This window comes from Chlorocebus sabaeus, chromosome 21 (assembly GCF_047675955.1).
Source record: "Chlorocebus sabaeus isolate Y175 chromosome 21, mChlSab1.0.hap1, whole genome shotgun sequence".
Lineage (NCBI taxonomy): Eukaryota > Metazoa > Chordata > Mammalia > Primates > Cercopithecidae > Chlorocebus > Chlorocebus sabaeus.
The window spans coordinates 131252732-131279733 of record NC_132924.1 but is presented as its reverse complement, the minus strand read 5'-3'; the positions used below and the strand labels follow the sequence as shown (position 1 = coordinate 131279733).

Below are 27002 nucleotides of genomic sequence, written 5' to 3'. Positions count from 1 at the left end.
CTTGCTGTTAGTTTTGGCAACCATATGTCAAGAAAATAAGTGAATAAAGACTACCCATTTCTTTGTTTTGTTGTATACTGAAACTACTTCTATTTATAGAACGTAAATATACTAATTATATTAATTTTGAGTGGATAAGAGAACGTTTCTTTGCATTATTGGTGATTTAATTTCGGTTACACAAGGATAAAGAACCCAGAGATTTATCTAGACTACTGAGTTTTCCAGAGGATTTAAAAATCGTGATTGCATATATTTAGGATAAATACATTCATTCAGTGACCTCCCTGTCCTACCCGCCTGCCACCCCCATCCCAATGTGGCTTTATTTAGTTGTAGTCAGTTTGGGTTATTTATTTCACATAAATGATTTGGTGTTTCAAATTTTATTTAGTAGAATTGCATCATAATAAACTACATGTATTTATGCAAACTATATTTATGTTTATGTAAACTATATGTGTAGTTTATATGTAAACCATGTGTATTTTCATATATTACTTTCTGCTGTGGTAGTCTGAGTAATTAAGATATTATAAGTATAGATATTACTATTTGATAAATTTATGGAAAAATGCACAAAAAGAATTTAAAGGGAGAATATTAGATTTCACTCAAGTGAAATGTGTTACTCAACTCCAAGTAATTGTTTTTGTCACAACTTATAACACATTATAGTTTTTTCCTCAAATTGTTTTTTTTGATTAACATTAAATTTATATAAGTCATTTTATTGATATTGAAAGAGGCTTCAGACAGTGCTTCAGACATCATTTGAAATTAAAAATCTCAATATTGTTGATGAAAATGTTCTAGAATTAGATAGTAACAATGGTAGCATAGCTCTAAATATACTGAAAGCCACTGAATTGTATACTTTAAAAGAGTGGATTTTGTGGCATGTGAATTAATTCTAAAGCTGTTTAGAAAATTTTTCTATGAAGCAAGTATACTGTTGATATCAAAATTTGATAGTATTATACACAAAAAGCAAACTATAGACTAATGTCACTTATCACCATCAATAAAAACTCCAAAATGATAATCAGAAAAAAAAAATCCCCATACTGTAGCTCTTCTGGGGTAAAGTTGATACAAGCTCACTTAAAGTGTAGGCTATTCTTTTATAGCCTATTTAATCTTTCAGAATTGTTTCACTAATAAAGTTTAGCCCCAAAAGGTGTGAATAGAGAAGTAAGGCAAAATTGATTGTTGTTAGGGACATGAGTTTACAAAGAATTTTGGGAAGATTCTGACTGGAAAAGAAGTGGATAGGAAAAGAAGAATGAAAGCTACAAGAATGATCATTTTCTGATTTTTTCATAAGTTTTGGGAGGAACTTGATGCCTAAATTAATCTTGTACAGTGAGAGGTCACTAAGTATGACACCTCGTTGTTGCAAAGTTATGAAACAGTTACCAGGTGTTGATAATAAAGAGGTTTAGTTAGTGTTTTGGAACAAGCATGAGTTCTTAGAACCATTCAGGAATCTCCTTTACGTGCTCCCCTTTTACATTTTATCCTGAAGGTCAGAGGTTTAAACGAGTCTTTTTTTGAGGTTATGTGGCTGTTGGCAGAATAGCAGAAACTAGAACCCAAACCATTTTATCGCCCAAGCCATTAATCTTTTTATTTCAGCCGTAGATTTCTTTCTTGTGATTGACTGCATTTACTGCTCTCCTACATCTATCGAAGTTACTCCTGCTAAAGAATTGTCATGACATGTGGGTGCCAGCCAGAACCTACTTGTGGTGGAGAGAACAATTCTCCCTGTTGCTCTTTCCAAATGCCATTTAATTTAATTTAATTTAATTAATGTATTTTTTTGTTAACGCTTTCGTTTTCCTTTTCTTTGGTCCTTAGGTTCTGAGTTACTTTCACCATCAAAAGAAAGTTCGGCAGGGAGTAGAGGAGATGCTTTATAGATTATATAAACCCATCCTTTGGAGAGGATTAAAGGTATACATTTTAAATAGTTTATCCGTGTTTAGAATGTATTACTTGTGCTTTTGAATTTAACAAACTCTAATTCAAAATTACAATAGAATAGTAAAGATAAAGCTGGAGACTGAATGCTTTGTGAAATTTTTGAACAAAATTTTTTTCTTTTATTAAAAGCATTTCTTGGTTTCATTTAACTGGAAACCTGGATTGGTTTAGTGCTAACTACACAGTTATTTTTAAGTAACCGTGTTTAGGGAAGGAGATTAGAGACATGCCGTAAAGCAAACCAGCTTAGGCTGTGGGTGGTCTGCCGTGCTGTCCTGGGCTGTCCAGGTCCTTGAGATCTAACAAACACACAGTGACTTTTAGTACAGACAACCTGGTATCTTTAGTGAGGATGTGGGGTGACCACTTAGTGACATGCAGTGGGCTCTGAAGTGAGGAAGCTTGATCTTTTCATAGTATCTGTTGATGTTGAACTGAGTAATGTTTGGTCAATTTAAATGTTATGATTGTCTGTAATTCGAAAATAAATCTGTATCAAGATAATTAAATTGTTACTTTGGGAACACGGTACTTAAGCCTTCGCACGTTAACTCTTTGGGATTCTGAGATACTCTTCTTTTATTATTATAGGCCAGAAACTCTGAAGTTCGATCAAATGCTGCATTGTTGTTTGTTGAAGCATTTCCTATTAGGGATCCAAACCTTCACGCTATTGAAATGGATAGTGAAATTCAGAAACAGTTTGAAGAGCTCTATGTACGTACTTCCGGTGGTCAAGCTTCTTACAGATACCAGCTTTGTCTAGGCTGTGGCATGTACTGCTTGTGTGTGTCCCCACCTCCCCTGTAACAGCCAGAGCTCTGCTCCCACATGACGTGGTTTCTAAACCTGGACTATTCTTCAGAGAGATGCCACTTCTCCCTGGGGCCTTCTGCAACAGCGTGGACCCATGGTGTCTTTTTCTACTTTGGGGACGTTTAATTATTGATTGCTACGTGTGGTTTTAAACATTTTATGCATGTGCCTGTTGTTTCCCCAGTGGAGAGGTGGACGTTTAATTATTGATTGCTACGTGTGGTTTTAAACATTTTATGCATGTGCCTGTTGTTTCCCCAGTGGAGAGGTGGCGTCATACAGTGGGTAAAGCACATGCTGTGGTGTCAGCCCCCTGCTCTCTGGGGTCAGATTCCACCTCTCTCCCTTAATAGGAATGTGGCTGTGGGCAAGCCACTTCTCTGTGTCTTTCTCTGTAAGTGCGTTTGTGACATTGCCTATCATAATAGGTGTCGGGTAGCATGATGAGCAAACACTGGTTATATTTCAGGGCAAGCCTACAAATAATGCCTGTGGCAGTTGACTTTCCAGATGAGGTGTTAGGATGTTAAGATGCAGCATTTATTTCCGAGGAGTATTGTGGATTCTTTTCATCTACTTAGTCTGTATTTCCTAACACAGTTTACTTAAGCAGTGCATATTGTCTACTGTCCTGAGTAGTAAAGTTTTAGGAAACAATGACAGCAAAGTGCTATTGTAATGCTGTCGCCTGTGGTGCTTCTGAAATGCTCCCTTTTGTTTTTCTTTTCTAACTTATGGAAAACCTGACATGCAGAAAGTTGAAGTAATAGTATAATAGGCCTGCACAGTGGCTTACGCCTGTAATCCCAACACTGGGAGGGTGAGGTGGGAGGACTATTTGAGGCCAGGAATTTGAGACCAGCCTGGGCAACAGAGTGAGACCTCGTCTCTACAAAAAGTTAAAATAACAACAACAACAACAACAACAACAAAAACAGCCCAGTGTGGTGGCACACACCTGTGGTCCCAGCTATTTGGGAGGCTTCAGCCCAGGAGGTCAAGTCTACAGTGAGCCATGATCTCACAGCTACACCCCAGCCTGGGCGACAGAGTGAGACCCTGTCTCAAAAAAAAAGAAAAAAAAGTGTAATAAGTATCTGTATACTTCTTCATGCACACATACACATCCCTAAATGAAGTCATTAGTATTTTGCTCTGTACATTATGTATATTTATCTACAATTTTTTTTTAAGATTCCTTATTTTCAAGTTTTATTTTATTTTATTTTATTTTTAGAGACAGAGTTGTGCTCTGTCTCCCAGGCTGGAGTCCAGTGGTGTGATCATCACTCACTGCCGCCTCAAACGGGAAGATCACTTGAACCCAGGAGGTCAAGGCTACAGTGAACCATGATTATACTACCGCACTCCAGCCTGGGCGATAGAGCGAGACCCTGACCCTTATTTTAAAAAAAGAAAAAAACTTTGTGGAAAACAAAATTTTAATCTCCTGTAATTTTCACATGCCATAAAATGATAATTTGTTCATTTTCTCCGACCATTAAGAAATATGAACCATTCTTAGCACTGTGGGCTGTGTAGGAGCAGGTACCAGCTGGGTCTGGCCTGCGGCATTGTTCGCCAAAGCTGGCTGAGAGCTCCTGTCCCTGGTGCTGCACCTCTTGAGGCTTTAACTCAACCTTTAGATGGAAATTAGGCTCTTTCATGAGGGGACAAAGGAGGTGATCTGATAAATAAGTAAGAGCAGTGGTTATTTCCTGTATCCTCTGTGTACCTTAACTGTTCTCTCATGCTTTTTGCTCTATTGGAATTTCTTAAACCTGAGTAATATGGAGAACCTTTTTTTTTTTTTAAATAAAAAAGGGCCTAGGTGCAGTGGCTCATGCCTGTAATCCCAACACTTTGAGAGGCCGAGGAAGAAGGATTGCTTGAGCAGTCCTGGGCAACATGGTGAAACCCCATCTCTACCAATTAAAAAAAAAAAATCAGCTGGGCACTGTGGTGCGTGCCTATAGTCTCAGCTACTCGGGAGGCTGAGATGGGAGGATCGCTTGAGGCTGGAAGGTCAAGGCTGCAGTGAGCTGAGATTGCACCACTATACTCCAGCCTAGGTGACAGAGCAAGACCCTGTTTCAAAAAAGAAAAGGACTCTTTGAATGTTTTTAAATGAAGAGATGCGACAGAAACAGCATTGCAAGTCATGTGCTATCATTTTGAGTGCTTATCTGGTGATGGTGTAATTGCAAACAGGTCTGGACACTGAGCCGGGAGAGGATGTGGTTGTAAGGTGATTGTCCAGAATATATTTTTATTATTTTTAAAGATTATTATTGAAAGTAATTCATAGACAACAAAATGTATAAAAACTTCTGAATCCCAAGAACAGGCCCTCAGATTCCTAAAGTTCTTTTCTATTTTTTTTTTTAATCATCTTTTTTTCTTCCTGTTTGCTTTTTCTTAAAAGACTAGTCATCTTTTCCATTCTTAAGTTTGGATAAAGGATTGGGTTGGTAAGGTAGTTAGCAAGTGTTCTTCTCTAGTTGTGTAGGGTTGTGTCTCAGGTTTGCTAAATGGGCTGAGTGCAACCGCAGGTGGGCTTCCCTTAGTTTCTGTGGAGGAAGAGCAGGCAGGCAGGTGACCCCTTGGTACCCAAGTACAAAGGGCCCTTTCCTTCTGGGTGGCATTGCTTTTCCTTCTTTTGCCTTTCTGGAGGCTTAGAGTTATTGCTGGTTCTTTTTTTGTTGTTGTTCTTTGTCTGTTGCCCAGTATCTCTTTCAGGAACTCTTCCTGGCAGATGACACACTTGGTTTCGAAACCATTTTTCAGACTTTATCCTGGGGGCACATCCTGGCTCCTGAACTGCTGCTGGCCTGTGTGCCTCACCAGGGGCTGTTTGCCGCCCTTGTCCCGAACTCTCTTTTCTGTAACCTGGGCTCTGGGTTCGGGGCTGATGTGAGCTCTCTGAGGTCACAGCCTCCTGTCTTTAGAGCACCCTTACCTAGGAATGTCTAGGTTACAACCTTTTATGCTCTTTTCTCTGTGAATCTGTTCCTTATTCCCTTTCTTACAGAAATTTCTCAGTCTTTTTGTTTCTATTATTGCTAATAGAAATTGATCATTTTGGTCAAATTTGGGGGAGGAGATGGGGTAAATGCTTAATATTAACTTGAGGTCTGTTTTTTCTAATTAAAGTAGTAAGAATTCTGTTGTGTTTTTCAACGTTCCTAATAGAAAGTGTCATGCATAATAAAAAAGAGACTGGAGTAATAACCCCTGTGTGCCCACAACACAGTTTTACTCATTGCTGACTAATCCCAATCCGATTTCTTCTTCCCCTGTCTTGGAACATATTTGGGACATCATATCATTTCAGCTCTAAATGGGTCAGAAGGTATTGGTAAAAGATAATCTTTTTTTTTTTTTAATCATGCCATGATCACAGCTAAAGATAAGTTAATGATGATTCCTTAGTGTCTTTGGGTGCCCATTCGTTGCTGCCATTTTCTCATTTTGTTTGAATGTTTCTCTAACTAAGGCCCATGTGCTGTGACTGACTGACATGTTGCTTAAGTCTCCTGGACCATGGGCTCTCTTGCTATAATCTTTCTGTGTTTTGTTTTCTTAAAACTTGCTATTTTTGTTGTCATTGAAGAAAGCAAATTATTCTATGACGTTCCCAGCAGTCTGGATTTTATAGAACCCATTCCTGTGATGCCATTAGTGTGTCCCTCTGCCCTTTGTGTTTCCTATAAATTGGTGGTTAAATGAGAGAGTTGATCCGAATCATGTATTTGGGATTTTGTTTCGTGAGATTATTTCCCTGGTGATGTTGAGTACTCCCATCGGGGTACTTATTGCCTCATTGACTCCTTTTGAATTTTTAGTACCGCTGATGATCATGGCCTGGATTGGTTCATTACAGGTAGAATTATTTTATTCCTGGCTCTAAAATGCATTACAGCATTTTAGAATTCAAACGCATGGTGTACATGGGCCATGCCTTATCTGAACGCCTGCCATGCTCGGCTGAGTGTGCAGATCTCACTGGATGACAGAGCTGGTTTTGAGGCACTGCTCTCAGGGGATGTGGCAAATAAGGCACCACATGTTTCTGGCTTGATCTTAAATACTCTGCTTTAGAAGTGATAGCAAGTAATCTCAGGTCTAGGAATCCATTTGTGTCCAGTGTTTCTATGCTCAAAGTTTCTCTAAGTTACGAATCCCTGAAGTGCTCATGTGTGAAGCAGATGTTGATTTCGGGAATTAAGTCAAGGTTTTTAAGCCTTTCTCCCCTCCTACTTATAGAGCCTTTTAGAAGATCCTTATCCGATGGTCCGTTCCACAGGGATCCTTGGTGTTTGTAAAATAACTTCTAAGTACTGGGAAATGATGCCCCCGACCATCCTGATTGACCTCCTGAAGAAGGTGACTGGGGAACTGGCGTTTGACACCAGCTCAGCTGATGTTCGTTGTTCTGTCTTTAAGGTAAGATGTTTTAAATTATGTAAGTAATGTTTATTTATTGTGGAATAATTAGAAAAACAGAAAAAGAAGATTAAAATAATACCTGTAATCCTACTCCACAGAGATAACATTTTTGACTTGTCATATATCCAGAGTAAGCTTTTTAAAAACCAAATTAGAAGTGTTTTCTACAAAAAATGACTACTTGAACTAATAGTTGTTTTTAGTGTAAGGGGAGAAGGGGTCCCAGTACTGTTGAATTTATTCTCTTTTGTCTCTTTGTGTGATGTCATGGAGAAATATACTTTGCATAGAATCTGGTACATAGAATATATTTGGATTCACTTAAGTAATTTTTCAGTATCTCCCACCTATCACCAACACCAATCGTAGCTCAAACCTTGCAAGAGAAGCTCACATTTTATTTTCTAAGCAACCTGAACTGTCTTAGGTTTATAGAAATTGTAATGTGTATGTTGGATGGTAGTGGGGTGGCCACTGATCTTTTCTCCCCCTGGCTTTGGTGGGAAAATGTGGAATGAACCAGAGGGAGGGAACTACCCAGTCTGCAATAACAAATGCTCTCCGAGAGAGGGTTTGTAAATCTGTAAAGCGCTCAGAGAGGCCAATTCAGAGAATTTCTTGAGGGCCTGTGAGATGGCCTAAGAAGAACTGATCTCACTTTCCCACTACTGGAATCAACTGTTTAGAAGCTCTGACTCCCCTGAGCACAGCAGGTGACTTCCTCTTCCCTCATGTGCAAAACAGACATTTTCAGAGCAGCTCTTGGGCCTCACGGCCATGCCCCTGTGGGGGCTCCTGTGGATCTTCCTCCCCACTTCTCAGGAACCTGCTTGCTTATTTTCTCTATTTGAAAAGTTTTCTGGACTAGGTGCAGTGGCTCACACCTGTAATCCCAGCACGTTGGGAGGCCAAGACCGGGTGGATTGCTTGAGTTTCATGAGCTCAAGACCAGCCTGAGCAGAGTGGTGAAACCTGGTCTCTACAGAAAGTACAAAAAAAATTAGCCGGGCATGGTGGTGTGCACCTGTAAGTCCCAGCTACTTGAGAGGCTGAGGTGGGAGGATGGCTTGATCCTGGGAAGCAGAGGTTGCAGTGAGCCAAGATTGTGCCACTGCACTCCAGTTGGGTGATAAGCCAGACCTTGTCTCAAAAAATAATTTTTTTTTTCTCTGCATGTTCAACCTCTCCCTCTCAGCAGTATCCTTCCTATAGGTTTGTAAGCATGTTCACATCTCCATCTGAGGCAGAGGCTCCCCCATCTCTCCTCATTGCAGAAAGATATTCTGAGGAGCATGTCTGTGTTTGTGGAGTGATCAGACTTTTGGGCTCATGCCTATTGCTCTGCAGTAATTGTTAGGAACAACCTTCTTACTCTCAAAAGAGTCTTAGTTTAGTGATCACCTAAACAGTCTATCTCCATTTCCTGCCATTCCCCAGTCCACTATAAAGCATCTTCTATGTCCACTACTCCAGTAACCTTGGCATTTCTAGCCAAGGTTAGTTTCACATGACCACTTCACTAGACTTTTTTGATCTCTGAGCAAATTCATCCCCACACCATTCCCTTGTCCTTCTGGATGTTGTACAACGTCAGTCCCTCTTCTTCCTCTTTGTCTGTAGTTGAATGCTCTTACTCTTTAAGTGTTGGCTGAGGAGTCAGGGACCCATGTGCTTCTTGCACTGTGATGGGCTCACCCTGGTGATCTGGTTTCCAACCTTGCTCTGACTGCAGTTTGCTTGCAGCTGGTCCCAGTTTACAGACAATCGTCTTCTTGAGAGCTCTGCTCAGGTGACCAACAGGTAGCTCTGCGATTAAGATTATCCACAGCTTGCAGATTAGGAAGTGCTCCTGGGGTGCACAACCTCTGGAGGGGAAGGGACATTAAGCCACGACACAGCCTGGGAAAGCCTCGTGCAGACCCACAGGCAGCTCTAGAGCCAGCAGAGCCCTTCAGACTGGACCCATACTGATCCACCATTGCACACTGGCTGCCCAGGAGGAAGGCGTTTTCTTTTTCTTTTTTTTTTTTTTTTTTGAGACGGAGTCTCGCTCTGTCGCCCAGGCTGGAGTGCAGTGGCCAGATCTCAGCTCACTGCAAGCTCCGCCTCCCGGGTTTACACCATTCTCCTGCCTCAGCCTCCCGAGTAGCTGGGACCACAGGCGCCCGCCACCTCGCCCGGCTAGTTTTTTTTTTTGTATTTTTTTAGTAGAGACGGGGTTTCACCGTGTTGGCCAGGATGGTCTCGATCTCCTGACCTTGTGATCCGCCCATCTCGGCCTCCCAAAGTGCTGGGATTACAGGCTTGAGCCACCGCGCCCGGCCAAGGCGTTTTCTTCAGGAGGCCGTCCCCACGCATGCTGATGGTGAGGGCAGCTCAGCGGCCCCGGGACAGCTGGGGTGAGTGCCTCATTTCTGACGGGGCCTTGGCAGCATGTTACAGCAGCCACCCTGTCTCCACTGCTGAGTCATTACCATCTTTTCCAAACCTGCTGCCATCCAAGAGTTTTCTTTGTTTTCCTCTCTCCCCCTTGCTCCTCTTTTTCTCCTTGAAGTGGTGATGTCATCTGCTGAGTCACTCACTTGCATGCTCTTCTTGCTTCTTCCTCCTTCACCCAAGTCCTGTCTTTCCCTTCCTGGAGTTCTTTGAGGTTCACCTGCTCCTTCCTGTTGCTGTCACCCAAAGTGGCCACAGCTCCCTGGCCAGTCTTCTCTCGGTCCTGACCTTCTGAGCACAGTCTGGTGCTTTCATGCTTCTGAGGAAACCCTTGCAGGGCCACTCTGAGATGCCTCCCAGGCCCAGATGAGTCATCTGTGAGGAGGGATGGGTGGGCTCTGGAGTAGAGGAAGAGTCAGCAGAGAATCTACGGAAGAAAGATCAGAAAAGCTGAAGGAGAATTAGGAGAACACAGTGTTGTAGGAGGGGCTATAGGGGCTGTGGGATGATGGGGAACTGGCAAGGTAGGTGGTGGCCGGTGGCCAGTGTCCAGTGGGAGGGCAGGATCAAGGGGCGACTGTGGACACAGGTGGAGCAGATGATTCAAATCAGACTGCCCTTTAGTGCTTTGGAAGAAGAGCTGTATGTATTTGAAATTTTTTGAAAAAATTATCGTCGTTAAAAATATATGTGGCCAGGTGCGGTGGCTCATGCCTATAATCCCAGCTCTTTGGGAGGGTGAGGTGGGTGGATCACGAAGTCAGGAGATCGAGACCATCCTGGCTAACAAGGTGAAACCCCGTCTCTACTAAAAGTACAAAAATTAACCAGGGGTGGTGGCAGGTGCCTGTAGTCCCAGCTACTCCAGAGGCTAAGGCAGGAGAATGGCGTGAACCCGGGAGGTGGAGGTTGCAGTGAGCCGAGATCGTGCCCCTGCACTCCAGCCTGAGCAACAGAGTGGGACTCTGTCTCAAAAAAAAAAAAAAAAAAAAAAAGGGATATATATATATATATATATAGTTTCTCCTGAAACTAGATGGAGAAGGCCGTAGAGCTTAAGCAGTGCTGGAGCTTGGGGGCCCAGGCTGAGCCTTGGCCTGTGGAGGAGCACCACCTGCTACATGGGCGCTGTAGTCAGCTGAGAGTGTTTGAGTCACACACACTGGCTCTGTTCCCTCCAATCCTCATGCAGTATCGAGTCAGGAAATGCAGAGTTCTTGGACTTGGTGCCTTTGGAGACCACGTGACCAGTAGTTATTCTGTGTTTCTTTCAACTAAAAAAATCTTCTAAAATTTAGCTAAGGGAGAACATTAAAGATTTCTTTTATAATTGCTTTAATCTTATTTGAACAAAACAATGAATGGACCAAATAGCAGTGGTTGGACCTATACTAGTTCATTAAAAGTATGCCTTTTATATGAAATAGTTCTAGAAAAAGTGTTATTTTCCGTAGGTATATTTATTTCACTAGTAGTTCTAGTAAAGATGGAACCGAATGTTTTCTTTAATGAAGTTTTCCTACCTGAGCCTTTCATTGACATGTTCTGATTTTGAACTGTTTATCTTTCTCTGTGTTGCAGTGTCTGCCAATGATTTTGGACAACAAACTGAGCCACCCATTGTTAGAGCAGCTCCTGCCAGCTCTCCGATACAGCCTCCACGACAATTCAGAGAAAGTGAGGGTGGCGTTTGTGGACATGCTGTTGAAGATCAAAGCTGTGAGGGCTGCTAAGGTACAATGAATAGGGCTTCTTTACCTAAGACGTGAAATAGGGACTTGTGTTCATCAAACAGAAAGAAAGTGGTTTTAATTCCACATTTTAAACTGATAACTGATATTATTTGACCAGTTATCTCTGTCATCAAATGTTGTTTTGTGTTTTTTATCAAAGATTCTAGAAATATTATCAATGTGTTTTCTTTTTGAAAGACATTAATGTAAGCACCCCCTGCCTTCTGTTCTATTTTTATCATGTGTGAAGGTTTTCACTGAGATATTTGGTGTAGTATTTGGATACTTGGCACCCGGTGAGCACTGCTGGAGAGTGTCGAGTATGAGCCACCCCCCACCCCTCACCCCCCGCCCCCACACAGAATGAAGGAAGGAGACACCCACTTTATGAGAGATGTGCGTTTTGACGTTTTATAAACTACTGAAGTGATTATTCTCTTTCAGCTCTAGTTCTATTCTGCTTTTGGCTTTTGGCTAAGAATGTTGCTTAAAATGTTCTTGACTTCATTATTATTTTGGTACCATTGTGAGCTTTCTTTCTCCACACAGTAGTTCTCAGAAATTTACGTTGAGTGCTGTTCTGTTATGGCACAGGATCCAGAAACAGCCTGACATGCCAGAGTGCAGGGTCAGCCAGACAGATTTGTGTGTTCTTAAGAGAGGTGGTGCTATGTGGCCATGAAAAGAACAAGGAGGAACTTTTTGTGGGGCTTCCTTGGAAAGGCCTCTAAGATATAGAAGTATAAAAGCATAGTGTAGATGTGGTTCTGGTGTGCTACCAGCTGAATAAAATGGAGACAAATGTGTATGTAAATATTGCTCAGATATGGGTAAAATATCCTTTGAAGACAACAAGAATTTAGTGCCAGTTGCTTGGGGTGATGAGGTGAGGGGGAGACAGGGTCCCACTCTGATGCCCGGGCTAGAGTGCAGTGGTGTGATCTTGGTTCACTGCAACCTCACGTCATCATCCCTCCTCAGCCTCCCAAGTGACTGGGACTGCAGGAGTGGCCGCCATGTCTGGCTGATTTTTCTAGATGGTGTTTCCCCATGTTGCCCAGGCTGGTCTCAAACTCCTGGGCTCAAGCAATCTGCCCACCTTGGCCTCCCAAAGTGCTGGAATTACAGGTGTGAGCCACCGTGCCCAGCCAATGATGGGGATCTTGTCACTGCATTTAGTACCTATTACTTTGTGTGTTGTGAGTTTTGGTCTGTGAATTTTTTATGTTAGAAGAAAACAAAGGATATTTTGAGTGACCAATGTAGTATTAACACCCAATGTCATATCCAGTTGAGTTACTTTGATGCTTTTGTTGAAAATCATTGACCATATGTGTGGTCCTTTTCCGGACTCTGTCCTGTTCTGTTGATCCATTTTTTCTGTGTGGATCTTACAGTAAATCTTGCAGTGTACATTCTCAAGCTTTGTTGTTGTTCTTTCAAAATTCTTTGACTACTTTAGGTCCTTTGCATTTCATATAAATTTTAGAGTAGTAGCCAGGTGTGGTGGCTCATGCTTGTAATCCTAGCACTTTGAGAGGCTAAGGTAGGAGGATCACTTAAGCTCAGAAGTGTGAGACCAGCTTGGGCAACATAGTGAGACCTTATCTCTTAAAAAAAATGTAGAGTAAGCATGTCAATTTTTTTTTTTTTTTTGAGACAGAGTCTAGCTCTGTCACCCAGGCTGGGGTGCAGTGGCACAATCATGCCTTACTGCCACCTCTGCCTCCCAGGTTCAAGTGATTCTCCTAACTCAGCCTCCTGAGTAGCGGGGACTACAGGCGTGTGCCACCATGCCTGGCGATTTTTTAAAAAATTTTAGTAGACATGGGGTTTCACCATGTTGGCCAGGCTGGTCTCAAACTCCTGACCTCAGGTGATCCATCTGCCTTGGCCTCCCAAAGTGCTGGGATTATAGGCGTGAGCCACTGCACCTGGCCAAGCATGTCAATTTTAATAAAAATACTGGCTGCAATTTTGATGGCGTTTTTTGAAACAGCCTGTTAAAACTGTAGTTCTGTGCTTTTACACTGTTGGTGGGAGTGTAAATTAGTTCAACCATTGTGGAAGACAGTGTGGCAATTCTTCAAAGACCTAGAGACAGAAATACCATTTGACCCAGCAATCCCGTTACTGGGTATGTACCTAAAGGAATATAAATCATTTTATTATAAAGATATGTGTTTGCCTGTGTTCATTGCAGCACTATTCACAATAGCAAAGATATGGAACCAATCTAAATGCCCTTCAATGATAGACTGAATAAAGAAAATGTGGTACATATATACTATGGAATATTATACCGCCATAAAAAGGAACGAGATCATGTTCTTTGCAGGGAATGGATGGAGCTGGAAGCTATTATCCTCAGCAAACTAATGCAGCAACAGAAAACCAAATACCACATGTTCTCACTATAAGTGAGAGCTAAATGATGAGAACACATGGACACATGGTGGGGAACAACACATACTGGGGCCTGTTGGAGGGTGGAGGGTAGGAGGAGGGAGAGCATCAGGAATAATCACTAATGGATGCTGGGCTTGATATGTAGGTAATGGGATGATCTGTGCAGCAAACTACCATGGCACACGTTTACGAATTTAACAAACCTGCACATCCTGCATGTGTACCCCTGAACTTAAAATAAAAGTTGGACCAAAAAACCCAGAAAACAAAGTAGACTTTAAGGCAATTATTGGAGAAAAACAACTTTTTGTGAATATTTTTAATTTTTTTGTTTTAATTTTGAATTTTGAATTTTCAAACATATCTAAAAGCAGAGAGACTAATATAGTGAATTAGACATACCCATCACCCAGCTTTAACAATTATTGCTGTGTCCAATCTTGCTTTATCTAAACTGTATCCAGGCACACTGCCAGACTATGTTGAACTAAATTCCAGACATCATATTGTTTTCTTTGTGTTTCAGAATGTATCTCTAAAAGATAAGCACTTAAAAACCACTGTACCATTATTTTATAAACAATAAAAGAATAACTCTTCAGTAAAACAAAACAAAAAACTGTAGTAGGTAAGGAAGGCAGAGGGACACAGGGTCTCTGGCCCACCAGGGAGTTTGGGTGTCAGAGCAGAGAAAGAAGGCATCGTGTTTGCATTTTAGTCCTTATCTCTGCAAGTGCAAGGCAGAGAGCCATTTGGTTGTGAGGTCTCTGGAAAGGTTTGTGACAGGCATGCAAGCTAATTTCCCTTGAAAGTTAAGGTTACAGAATGACATGCGTACAAGAGGCAGTCTGACTGGGCGAAGGGCAGCTGTTGGAGCTGACTGGAGGGCATTGTCTATGGGCAGGAACGACCTGGCAGCGTGAGATCAGGCTGCCGGGCCTGGCGTGCACACCTCAGTAATGGGCGCGCTGGCCCAGTGGAGGGTCTTGTACATGCAGCTCTAGAAGGAATGAGAGTTATACCTTCTCTTTGTTTCCTTTGTTAGCTGTGGTAGGCCTGGGCTGCTGGGCTAAGCCCAGCGGGCCAAGAGGTGTCAACACTCTCCCTTCAATGCATTGTCCTCTTTTTAATTTTTTTTTTTTTTTTTTGAGACAGGGTCTCACTGTGTTGCCCAGGGTGGCCTCAAACTCCTGGCCTCAAGCGATCCTCCTGCCTTGGTCTCCTGAGTTGCTGGGACTTCAGGCAGGAGCCACTGTGCCCAGCCAATGAGTCTACTTCTATTTCTACAGCAGTGTGTGGGCCGTGCAGCTCTGATCCATGCTTTTGTGTGATGTTGAAAGGCAGCGTGGCAGACTAGATGAAAGTGCTATGATCTTGTGCTTAATTGCTCTAAGCCTGCTTCTTACCTGCTAAGTGGGGATACTAATATCTATGCTGGGGGTGGTTGCAAAAATATAGTAAATCGTGGCTCAGGCACTTGTTTCTGTGCTTGACACCCTCAGGCATTTCCAGAAAGGTTGGTTGCCAACAGCACTGTCACCTGTAGGCCTGCTGGTGTTTCCTGCTGGTGCGGTGTTCGGGGCTTGATGCCTCACTCTTAGAAGTAACCACCTGTTGGGGCTGGAGCCTGTGGCCAGGAGGCTTTCGTGTGTTGGGACGGGCAGAAGGGGGTTCAGGATGGAGGTGGACAGAGTTGTTCTCTGGTCAGAATATCAGTCCTAGTATTTTTCTCTTTCTTGTTCTCTTAAACCGTGACAGCACAGCCTCTCACTCTTAGGTAAGAAGTCTCCAGTCCCTTAATTTCCAAGACTTCAGTCAGGTTTGGCAGAAGATTCTTGTCCCTGTGACTGTAGGTGAGAACTGGGAACCTTGGCCCTGTCCACTGTCTTGTGCGGGGTAATGCTCTGTCTTTCCAACGCTAGAATGTGAGTAAACTGCCCAGTGGGGGATTTGGGATTATTGCCTTTACTATAGTAACTTTTTCAGAAATACCAAGAAGTGCCTGAGTGGAAGTATCCCAGGGGCGCTTCAGGAGGTAGTAATAACAGTGTCGGATGCTGCAGATTTTGTCTGAGTTGAGGGCGTACGTATGTCTATTTGAATTTGCCGTATGAGATCATGACCTTGGCAAGAACAGCTTCAGTGAGGGTGGACTGCAGTGTTGACGGGGTTGGGAAGTGGGGTCTGGAGGTGGAGGTGGGATGCAGGCACGCTTAGGAGCAGGTCGACTGACAAGGGAGAGGGAAGGTGGCATCCAGGAGATGGGAACCTCAGGTTGAGTTTTGTGCGTGGGTTTTTGTTCTAAGAGTTGGGATGATGTGAAGAAGAAAGATCCAATTGAAAATACTGGAAAGAAGAATTGGTCCTTGGAGCAAGGTCCTTGAGAAAAATGCAAGGTCGAGGGTTTTGCCCACCATGCAGGTGAGGAGCCCGAGGCAGGACTTGATGTGGTGCCATTCAATTTTGCTTTGTCTTGTTCTGCGTTTTTCTTTGTCATGAATTTCTTGTGCAGACGATTGGTGCTTGCTTTCTGTAGGTGCTTCGGGTGCTTTTGAGAAGAGGGACGCTATCACTATGATCAGTTCTGATTTTTGCAGGTTGTCTGGATGGTGTGTGTGAGATGGGTTGGGGGAGATGAGATTAGGCTGTGGGGGTCCATGATGATCTGGGCAGGCTTATGTCAGAGAAGGAGTCACTGGATGGGACTGACAGCCCCAGGAGTTCAGGAGTGATGCCTCTGCCTCTTAGATAGGAGACGGAGTGTCCACGTCAAAAACGTTATATATGTTTTTACTCACTTTTCACATTAATGGGCCAAAAGTTAAGGTACTTTAAGAAATTAAAAAAATACTAATTGACAATCATAGCTATCATTGGAGAGTTTCCTGTGTGTTAATCATGGTGTTAAGTAATTTTAATTAAGCCTTTCAGCAACCTTATACTTGGGTGCCTTATATAACAGTACCTTTTAAAATACAGATTTATTTATTCTAATTTCTCTACAGAAAGTCACAGATTCTGATACAGTCATTTGAAGTGAATTTTCTTGAATATAAAAATATTTCCTTTTTTGGTTATGCTTGAAAATTTTTTTAGGCTGTTTCCAGGGTTACAGGCACAATTGATTATTTCCTTCTGCTTATGTGGTTTTTGCACAGTTTTGGAAAATATGCCCCATGGAGCACATTCTGGTTCGTCTGGAAACTGATTCTCGACCTGTGTCTCGGCGCCTGGTGAGCCTCATCTTTAATTCTTTCCTGCCTGTGAATCAGCCGGAGGAGGTCTGGTGCGAGCGCTGTGTCACCCTGGTGCAGATGAACCACGCTGCTGCCAGGAGGTTCTATCAGTACGCCCACGAACACACCGCCTGCACCAACATAGGTAGGGAGCGCTGTTGTTTCTCAGTTCTTGTTATGTTTTCCCCCAAAAGCATAATACAGATTACAGAGTTCAGTATTTGTCAATTTAATAAGCTTCATACTTTAATGCATTTCTGAATAATTTCCCTTAAAATAGTACTTTTAACTAATTGGGATTATAATTTCACTATCAGATAGTTAATTTTGTAGAAGAAACACATCCATTAATTCTTGTTTATCCTAAACATTTCAGCAAAGCTGATTCACGTTATTCGTCATTGCTTAAATGCCTGTATCCAGAGGGCAGTGAGAGAGCCTCCAGAGGAGGAGGAGGAAGAGGACGGCAGGGAGAAGGAGAACGTGACTGTGAGTAGAGCAGGGCCAGGCGGGGCAGATAGTGCATCAATGGCATCACTCCCACAGGCCATTTTGTTAGGAATATTCCTATTTTTTCTTTGTTCCTTTAGTATTGTTAATTAAACAAGTTATTTTGGAAGGTCATAATGTTTTTGAAAGAACTGCTTTGTATCCTTTGTAGTTTATTTTGGAGCTCAGGTAGGACTTAATACAGAAGAAAAATTCTTACCAGTCATATCTTGTCCCAGATTTTCTTTACCTTAAATGTCTCTGTGTGTTTTAATGCAACTCTGGGTGTAGCATAGCTGGATTGGATTCTGGGTACTCTTGTATTTTTCAAAGTATAATTTATTAAAGGGACAGTTTCTTCAGAATCCAAAGTAACCAATTATATTAGAAGAAAATAATGTTTAAGACTTAGACACACTTGTTACTTATACGCATTATCTTAAGCTTCTAAACTTCTATGCTTGTGGACATCTAAAGTAAGATTTTGGGGTCATTTTGCAATGCCCACTATGTTAAGAAACTGGACTTTAAAAGAAAATCACAAAACAGTTTGCCCTGTGCTGACGCACAGTGCTGGTGTGCTCCCCTAACAGCTGGTCCTGAGCCAAGTGCTTCTGGGTCTGACCCCACTGTGGCCTTCCTAGCAGGGGCAGCAGATGGCTCACCCAGGCTCTGCTCGTGCCCCATGGTGCTTTCTCCTCCATCTCCCACCACACCCTGATGGGCCACCAGCCCAGCCCCTCAGTCAGGTATGCTGGGTTGCAATTGTTCAGAAGGAACTTACTAAAAACATACAGGAAATAGATGTGGAATAGAGAGAAGAGTTCAGCGAGAGTGAGGGCGGCTTCCGTCTTCACAGCCATTGGGCAGGCCACCTCCCTGGGCTCACTGCACCCTCGCTGCCAGTGTTCAGAGCTTCAGAGCTGGTTCTGCTCTTGGTGTTGGTGGAGTTTGAGTTTCTTCTCTCAGGGCTTTTCCCTCAGTATACATTAGAGTTGCGTGACAGGCCTCCGCAGCAGGGATTGTTGGCAGGTCTGGCTGTGTGTCTGTGCTGGTGAGTGGGCATGTCCGCTTACTGGCACGCAGCCACAATGCACTTGTGTGTGGCTTGCAGTGTTGACAGCGTGGGACTGCTGGCTCTGGGTAGAAGAGGAATTTGTTAGAGTGCGTTTGTGGTTTAAAGTGAACATTCAGGTGATTACTGCACACTACCAGCATATGTTCAGGAAAATGTAAGTAGGTCTGTTTATTTTAAAATGAACTAAAGAAGCCCGTGATCTAGTGGTAGTCGATCATAGTCAGTCATTATTCCAGCCTCTCAGGCTGTGTTCTGCCTGCCTGTAGGGTGGGGTTGGCCAACCAGAGACTGTGTCCTTTCTGTGACGTGATAGGCTGGGTTTTGGCGGCTGAGTTTCAGTAGCAGTCACCTTGGAGGAAGGTAGGCTTTACCATTCCCCTCCCCCTGCATCGAGATTTGTGGTGAAAAGTGATGTCTTTTAATAAAGCAGAAGATACAGTGAAAGAAAAGGCATGTTTTTTAATGGGGTGTTATGTTCCTAGATGGAGACAATAGTTCATACATTTTCATTTTTAGAGGAGTTTTCTTCATATAAACTGTTTCTTTAAAGGATATAGGGTTAGTTTGGAATTTATATCCTGGGTGGGCATTTAAAAATAAGTTTACCTCCGTAGGAGATTCTAAAGTAGAGAGTAAAAGACATGAAAGTAAGACTGATATTCTTTACATTTCTGCTTTAGAGCTCTAATTCTGAGATGCTGTTATCTTTTAGTAGTTGTTATGATTAGATTATCTCACAATACAATTATTTTTATCTTAGGTTCTGGACAAAACACTGTCAGTAAACGATGTCACGTGCATGGCAGGTTTACTAGAAATCATTGTGATTCTCTGGAAAAGTATTGACAGAAGTATGGAAAATAATAAAGAGGCCAAACTTTACACCATTAACAAGTTTGCCTCTGTGCTTCCAGAGTATCTGAAAGTATTTAAGGTAAGTCTTGATTGAACTCTGCTTGTAAGCAAGGTATATTAAGGTTACATTTGTTTAGGATTTAGCAAAAGTTCTCAGACATGTTTACCTCCCTGGATCTGTTTTCTTACCTGTAAAATGAGAGGGTTGGACTAGTGTTTACCTTGCCGTATAGTTTCTTTGTCTCGCCCCTCTTGAGGGTGGAGACCTTGTGTCTCTGTCTGCTTCCATATCCTCAGCACCCAGAGGAATGTCTTGGGTAAGCACTTGACTCTTCTGCCTCCGATTGTCAGTGACATTATTTCAGAATCTAATTTGATTTGCAGGGATTTAAGAAAGAATTTTGTGAACATGGAGGTACAGTAGTACTCAAGTTCTGTGGGCAGTTTTACTTAGGTACCTGAAGCCACTCAGTAAGCAAATATGTCCCTGAAGTATTTGAGTTGTGTGTGTTGTTGGGGCAAACAGTTGTGTGTGTGATTTCTTTTTTAAAAAAATTTATTTTGAATTGACAAAAATTGTATATACTTTATTGTGTTCAACATGATGTTTTGAAATATGTGCACATTGTGGACTGGCCAAATCGAGCCAATCAGTATCACCTCACGTACTTACCATTTCTGTGGGGAGAACGCTTAAAATCTGCTCTCAGTGATTTTCGAGAATATATTACATTGTTATTAATTGTAGTCACCATGTTACAGGATAGTCTTTGGAACTTATTCCTCTGATCTAACTGCAATTTTGAATCCTTTAGCTAACCCTTCCCACCCCCACCACTCTTCTTTGTGTGTGATTTCTATTTGCATGCGGGACCGTCTCATTCCTTGACTTTTTATTTCTGAAGGAAGTTTATATTTCAAAACTAAATTTAAAAATAGATTAACAACATGTAAAAATGCAAATATATTCTTAACTCTGAAGAAAGTGTAGTTTAAATATAGAAAGATCATAGGTCTTAGGAACCACATTTCTCTTCCTAAATGTTACTCTTGCCTCTTTTTCTACCAACGTATGTAACTTTGGACCACGTAGCTTTTCTAACCCTTTCAAGGCTCTGAGCTTCATTCTGCCTCTGACGTGAAAGCATGGCCTGTCCATGAAAGCAAATTGTATTCGTTGCCAAATTGTATTAGTCTGTTTTCATGCTGCTGATAAAGACATACCTGAGACTGGGTAATTTATAAAGAAAAAGAGATTTAATGGACTCACAGTTCCGTATGGCTAGGGAGGCCTCACAATCGTGACAGAAGGCAAAAGGCATGGCTTACCTGGTGGCATAGAGAAAATGAGAGCCAAGCAGTAAGGGAAACCCCTTACAGAACCATCAGATCTCTTGAGACTCATTACCATAAGAACAGTATGGGAGAAACCACCCCTGTGATTCCGTGATCTACCACCGGGTCCCTCCCATAACACATGGGAATTATGGGAGCTGCAATTCAGGAGGAGATTTGGGTGCAGACACGGCCAACCATCATTTACCAGTAAATGGTAAAGCTCATTAGCTGTGCGTGGTGGCTCACGTGTCTAATCCCAGCACTTTGCGAGGCCAAAACAAGAGGATTGCTTTAGGCTAGGAGTTTGAGACTAGCCTGGGCAGCATAGTGAGACCTCATCTCTACAAAAATTTAAAAATTAGCTGGGCCTGATGACCTGTGCCTTTTGGTCCCAGCTATGCAGGAGGCTGAGGCAGGATTGCTTGAGCCCAGAATTTGAGACTACAGTGAACCATGATCATACTACTGCACTCACTCCAGCTCTGGCAACAGAGTGAGACCCTGCCTCTTAAAAAAAAAAAAAAAAAAAAAAAAGAAAGCAAGCAAGCTGAAATAATGACCTGGGGCTGAGAAGCCAGCATTATTTCAGAATATGAACAGAAGCCCATATAGGACACCAGGTGGGTTGGCGGACAGGGCAGTTGTGACCTTGGGGTATTAGAAACCCTTAGAGGGTCTTGGGATTCAGTTAATTCTTAGTATGTCTATAGGAGGTCTCTCCACCACTAGGGAAAATTGCTTCCTTCTCCAAGTAAAGAGATGATGGGTGAGCCACACAGATAGAATTGGCCATCATTATCAGTATACTTGTAACATTAACGAGATATTTTCTTCCCTTATTGTTAGTTGGGGGTAAGGATGGGGTCACTGTGAATGCAGATTAATTACTAATCAAATTTTGATTTTGGTCTGTTTCTGTTTCATATATATTTTCAGGAAAATTATTATTATTTTTTAGGATTCACCATGTCCTCATTCTCCCAGCCAGGAGTATCTCTTATTGAGTGTTCTTGATGAAGGGTAGATGGACCCCCTTTTACTTATTGTTTCAGTAATAATAATATAGCTGCAGTTTACTAAGCACTGAGGACACTCTAAGTATTATACTGTGGTTCTGTGTGGTGTAGTTCACTTCGGTTCTTCCAACAGTCCTGTGTTCGTTTTGCAGAGGAAGAAACTGACTCTGAGAGCTTAACTCCTCTCCTCTGTGCTATGTCGGCTGTTGGGCTACAGAATCTGATTGGGTCTGGATTTGGCCCAGTAGCCTTAAAGCTTACTTTTTTTTTTTTTTTTTTTTTTGAGATGGAGTCTTACTTTTGTTGCCCAGGCTGGAGTGCAGTGGCGCAATCTTGGCTCACTGCAACCTCTGCCTCGTGGGTTCAGGCTATTCTTCTACCCCAGCCTTCCGAGTAGCTGGGATTACAGGCGCCTGCCACCATGCCCGGCTAATTTTGAATTTTCAGTAGAGACGGGGTTTCACCATGTTAGCCAGGCTGGTCTCGAACTCCTAACCTCCGGTGATCCAGCCGCCTCAGCCTCCCAAAGTGCTGGGATTACAGGGGTGAGCGACTGTGTCTGGACATTTCTTTTTTTTTTTAATAGATATAATCTTGCCCTGTTGCCCAGGCTGGAGTGAATGCTTGCTGTAGCCTGTAACTTGGCTTCACACAGTCCTCCCGCCTCAGCCTCCCAAAGGGTTGGGATTACAGGCATGAACGACCACGCCCTGCTGCGTTTTCCATTGAACTCTACTGTCTTCCTCAAGATATTCTGATTTTGTTTTATAACATTTTCTCTGAATAGTTTCCTTCTCTTGAGATTTATGTTCAGGATACCAAGTGCATAGAGTTAATTTTTTTTTTTTGTTTGTTTCATCAGTGTTGTTTTTTAAAGTAGATTCAATTCGTGACAGTGTATGATTTTGTTTATCCTGCTTACTGGCATATTCCCAGGGTCTAGATTGGCACTGGGTACATAGCAAGTGCTTAATAAATATTTGCAAAGTAGTAAAATGTTACATAAAACTTTTGTAACACTTATCAAGTAATTTTCTGTGCCCCTCAAACATGAGGCTGGTTTAAGTTTTCCCTTTGAACATGGAAAGAACTACCATGGTTCTTCTTGAGCAGCTTTGATAGTAAGTTATTAGAGTTTACGTAGAGACACTTTCAGAATTTATAGTGTTCACATGTGCTTTGGTTTGTTTTTCTCCTTTTGCTCTTAGGATGATCGCTGCAAGATCCCTTTATTCATGCTAATGTCCTTTATGCCGGCCTCTGCTGTCCCTCCATTCAGGTATTTGCTCTGTTCTTCGGTGCGGTAGTGAAGTAGCAATCCTACCCATTGTTGTGCTGAGTTATTACTTCATGTCAGCAGACCAAAACATTTAGCTTTCAGCTCATTGTGGCTTCTTCCTTCTGCCCTTCCCTCTCCCTGTGGTAGGGAAAATATCAGGATGTGATTTTAAGTGGGCCCTAAGTTGGTACTGATGAAAGAAGAGACTACATATGGAACTGAAACTGTTACTCCACTTTAAGTCTGGGGTTATTCTTAGCACCTGGTGTGGGAGGTTCTGGAGCACAAGGCCACCGTTGGTCACATGTGACCCTGAGCACCTGGGCTTTGGCCATCTGAGCTGAGATATGCTGTGAGTACAAAATACACATGGAGTCAGCCTTGGTGCAAAAAGAAGAGTGTGAAATATTGATTACATGTTAAAATGATTTTGGATAGATTGGATTATGTAAGATTATGTTATTGAAATTAGTTTCGCCTGTTTTTCTTTGTGTTTTAAAATGTGGGTACTAGAACATTTTTAATTACATTTGTGGCTTGCATTTGTGTCTCACATAATATTTTTTATTAGAGCTCTACAATGTTGGTGATTATCTCAGTAAAAATTATGTTTATTCATATTTATGGAAGAAAAAGGAGTATTTTGATGCTAAACAAAAATTGTTCTTTAAGAGTAGAAACTCTTGCTCTAGAATGTGACAGATGGCACAGAAACAGAAGGATGAGGGCTTTGTGTGGCTGCTGTGCCCTGCTCCTTCAGTGTCCAGAGCTGATCTCAGGTCTTGTGGTGGGATGCAGCTGTGTAGCAACTGTGGGAAACTGTATTTATTCCCGCCTTGGAGAGCATGAAAGTGCTAATATAATAACAAGGGCTTATGCACCGTCAGATTTTAGCTTCTTGGTTTTCCTCACCTTTTGACAAAGTGGGGGAGTTTCTGTTGAAATACTCGACCTGATTTTCCATCTGACCTTGTCAGCTGTGGTGTGATTTCCACGCTGAGAAGCCAGGAGGAGGGCGCTGTGGACAAGAGCTACTGCACTTTGTTGGATTGCCTCTGCTCCTGGGGGCAAGTGGGGCACATTCTGGAGCTTGTGGACAACTGGCTGCCCACAGAGCATGCCCAGGCCAAGGTAGGTTAACATCATGCTTCTTTAAAATTAGGTGAGTGAGGATAACTGTGTATTAGAAATGATATGCTTTTCTAGGGACATGTGTTTTCATTATCAGTGTCTGTCTTCTTTCAGAGCAACACAGCTTCTAAACGTAGGGTGCAGATCCACGACACACGCCCAGTCAAACCTGAATTGGCTTTGGTCTACCTTGAGTATCTGCTGACTCATCCAAAGAATCGCGAGTGCTTGCTCTCTGCTCCTCGGAAGAAACTTAATCATCTTTTGAAAGCCCTTGAAACGTCAAAGGTAACTCTGTGCCCTGAGAGTTGAGTGGTCTTCTATGATAATGGTGGTGACAAATCAAGATGTGAAGGTTTCATATTTCCAGTGCTGTACAAGTGTTCTGGCTGCAACAGAATTGGGAGTGATCATGTCACCTCATTCAGTTGGTACAAGGCATGGAGCCTGGCCGGGGCAAGGTTGGGAGTCAAGTCCCAGTTGACATGTGTTCAGAAATCTTGCATTTCTGTTGCACCTGCTAGGGCACTAGGACTCAGGAGGATGGCCCGAGTTTCTCAGAACACACCCTCTGCAGGAGATATGTCACACACCCTTTCATGTGAACACTCAGTCCCTGCAGTCCTTGGCAGTTTTTTCTGGGAATGTTTGGAGAACATTTCTTGGGAACCCATCATATTCCCAACTGTCCCACGGAGGCCGTCATCTCTTCCTCTTCTCCAGAAGCCAGCCCTCTGAACACCCTGTTACATTGCCCTCAAGTGTCACTGTACCAGAAGCAAAGCCTCAGCAGAGCAGAGCCAGGCAGATGGGGAGGACGGGCCTGGTCACGAGGCAGGGAGGGGACGGGTGGTGCTGTGTGCAGGGCAGGGGCTGTGGACGGTGAGCTGAGGCCGCTCACCTGGCTGTACATTTTCCCACGCCACCCAGCACCTCACGTCCAGGCGCAGAGTCCTCGGAGACTGGGCTTCTCCAGAGCGGGGGTCTTTCCAGCTCGCCTGAGATCAGGTGCTTCCCATTGTTCTTGCTGTCTGGGGTGTGGTGATGCCTTGTCAGTCAGCATGTGGCCCTTGGGTTTTTTCTGTTCCAGGCAGATTTGGAGTCACTTCTGCAGACACCGGGTGGGAAGCCTCGTGGCTTCGGTGAAGCGGCTGCCCTGCGAGCCTTTGGCCTCCACTGTCGGCTGAGCATCCATCTTCAACACAAGGTGCGCCTGTTCCTGGCCCTCTGCTAGGATGATATGCAGCGCTCTTTTTGTTACTGATTTATCTTCTTGTTTTTGGACAGTTCTGCTCAGAAGGAAAAGTGTATTTGTCCATTTTGGAAGACACTGGCTTTTGGTTAGAAAGCAAAATTTTATCTTTTATTCAAGATCAAGAAGAAGACTCTCTGAAGCTTCATAGGGTCATTTATCAGCAAATTATCCAGGTTAGAAGTCTGAAGACACAGAAACCTTTCTCTTTACCAAGTTTGTTATGTTTCAGTATTTCATTTTCTACTTTAGAGTGGTAATTTTAGACATAAGTGTTATTCTTAAAAACTTACAGTAACATTTATCTAACTTTCTAGAGTTTATCTTTTCGCAAAGCATAAACTTCATACTTTTAGTGTAATTTTACACATTACATGTAACAGCTGTTCAATTATGTTTGTGGAATTACATAAAATATGTCTCTAGATTTATTATGAAAACAGCAAGAATTAATGTATCTTTATGAAAATTCCTTTATAAAACATCTTTGTAAAAATCTGCTTTGTAAGATAACTAGCACATGGATAGGAGAAGCTTTGTGAGGCTGGATTTACTCCCTTTTTTTAAACGGCCTTTGTTTCTAACTTGTGTCTGTCTCTTACAGACCTACCTGACTGTGTGTAAAGATGTTGTTATGGTAGGCCTTGGTGACCATCAGTTTCAGATGCAACTTTTACAGCGGAGTCTTGGAATCATGCAAACAGGTACAGTCAGGGCTGTTTTAGAGCAATAAATACTCAGAACCAGTCCTTCCCTCCCTCCGTCCTTTACTGTGTAACTCAGAACTCTCACTTTTAAGTGACTGATTATAATGCAACCTAGTGTATACCAAAAAAGGGATTTTTTGGGTGATGCAGCCAGGAAATTCAAAGGTGTTTCTGGGTCAGATATAACTGCATCCAGAGTTTGTGACAGGGTCCTTGGGATTCTGCCTCTCCTTGTGGTCAGCTTCGTTGCCAGGCCGACTTTCCCTGTGGATTGGGCTAGTGGCTATTTCCTGGCATCTGTGTGGGAAACCATCACCTTCTGGCTCTGCTCTGGCCATGTGCTCCGTGGGTGGGGGCGTGAGTCAGGAATTGTTAAGTGGTACCCCGCCAGGACCCCTGGAAGTTGCTGTTACCCCAAGGAAAGGATTAGCACAGGGTAACCCATGGCAACAGTGAGTGAGAGGACAGCCTTCGAGTCACATCAGATGATGACGGGAAAGGGTGTGGGGCCAACCCAGGGGGAGTGTACCTGGGGCCATTCCATATCTCCTTGGCCTTCTGATCACAGTCTGGTAAAGAAGAGTACTGCTGAGCTGGGATCCTGGTCCCTGGCCCCTGACCCCTAGCCCCTAGCTCTTAGCCCCTACTCCTTAATCCCTAATGGCCAGCCTCCCACCCCACTGCTTCTGTGGTGTAGCCGACTGCTGTGTAAACCTGTTTCTGGATGGTTTTTAAGTGAGTATCCCAATATCCCAGTGTTGCATTTGATTCTTACTGAGATCTATAAAA

The 27002-nt window shown here is 42.8% G+C and overlaps 1 protein-coding gene across 1 annotated transcript in view; it reads left to right on the top strand.

Moving 5' to 3' along the window:
- Window positions 1–27002, top strand: part of NCAPG2 (non-SMC condensin II complex subunit G2) — a 73191-nt gene that overhangs the window by 24102 nt on the left and 22087 nt on the right. Inside the window, exons 11-23 of the mRNA XM_007983655.3 lie at window positions 1864–1959; window positions 2581–2706; window positions 7072–7251; window positions 11272–11424; window positions 16991–17213; window positions 17445–17557; window positions 19396–19569; window positions 23053–23123; window positions 24101–24254; window positions 24369–24542; window positions 25345–25461; window positions 25542–25682; window positions 26111–26210. Coding sequence (XP_007981846.3) covers window positions 1864–1959; window positions 2581–2706; window positions 7072–7251; window positions 11272–11424; window positions 16991–17213; window positions 17445–17557; window positions 19396–19569; window positions 23053–23123; window positions 24101–24254; window positions 24369–24542; window positions 25345–25461; window positions 25542–25682; window positions 26111–26210 — 1822 coding nt within the window. The remainder of the gene's footprint in view (window positions 1–1863; window positions 1960–2580; window positions 2707–7071; window positions 7252–11271; window positions 11425–16990; window positions 17214–17444; window positions 17558–19395; window positions 19570–23052; window positions 23124–24100; window positions 24255–24368; window positions 24543–25344; window positions 25462–25541; window positions 25683–26110; window positions 26211–27002) is intronic.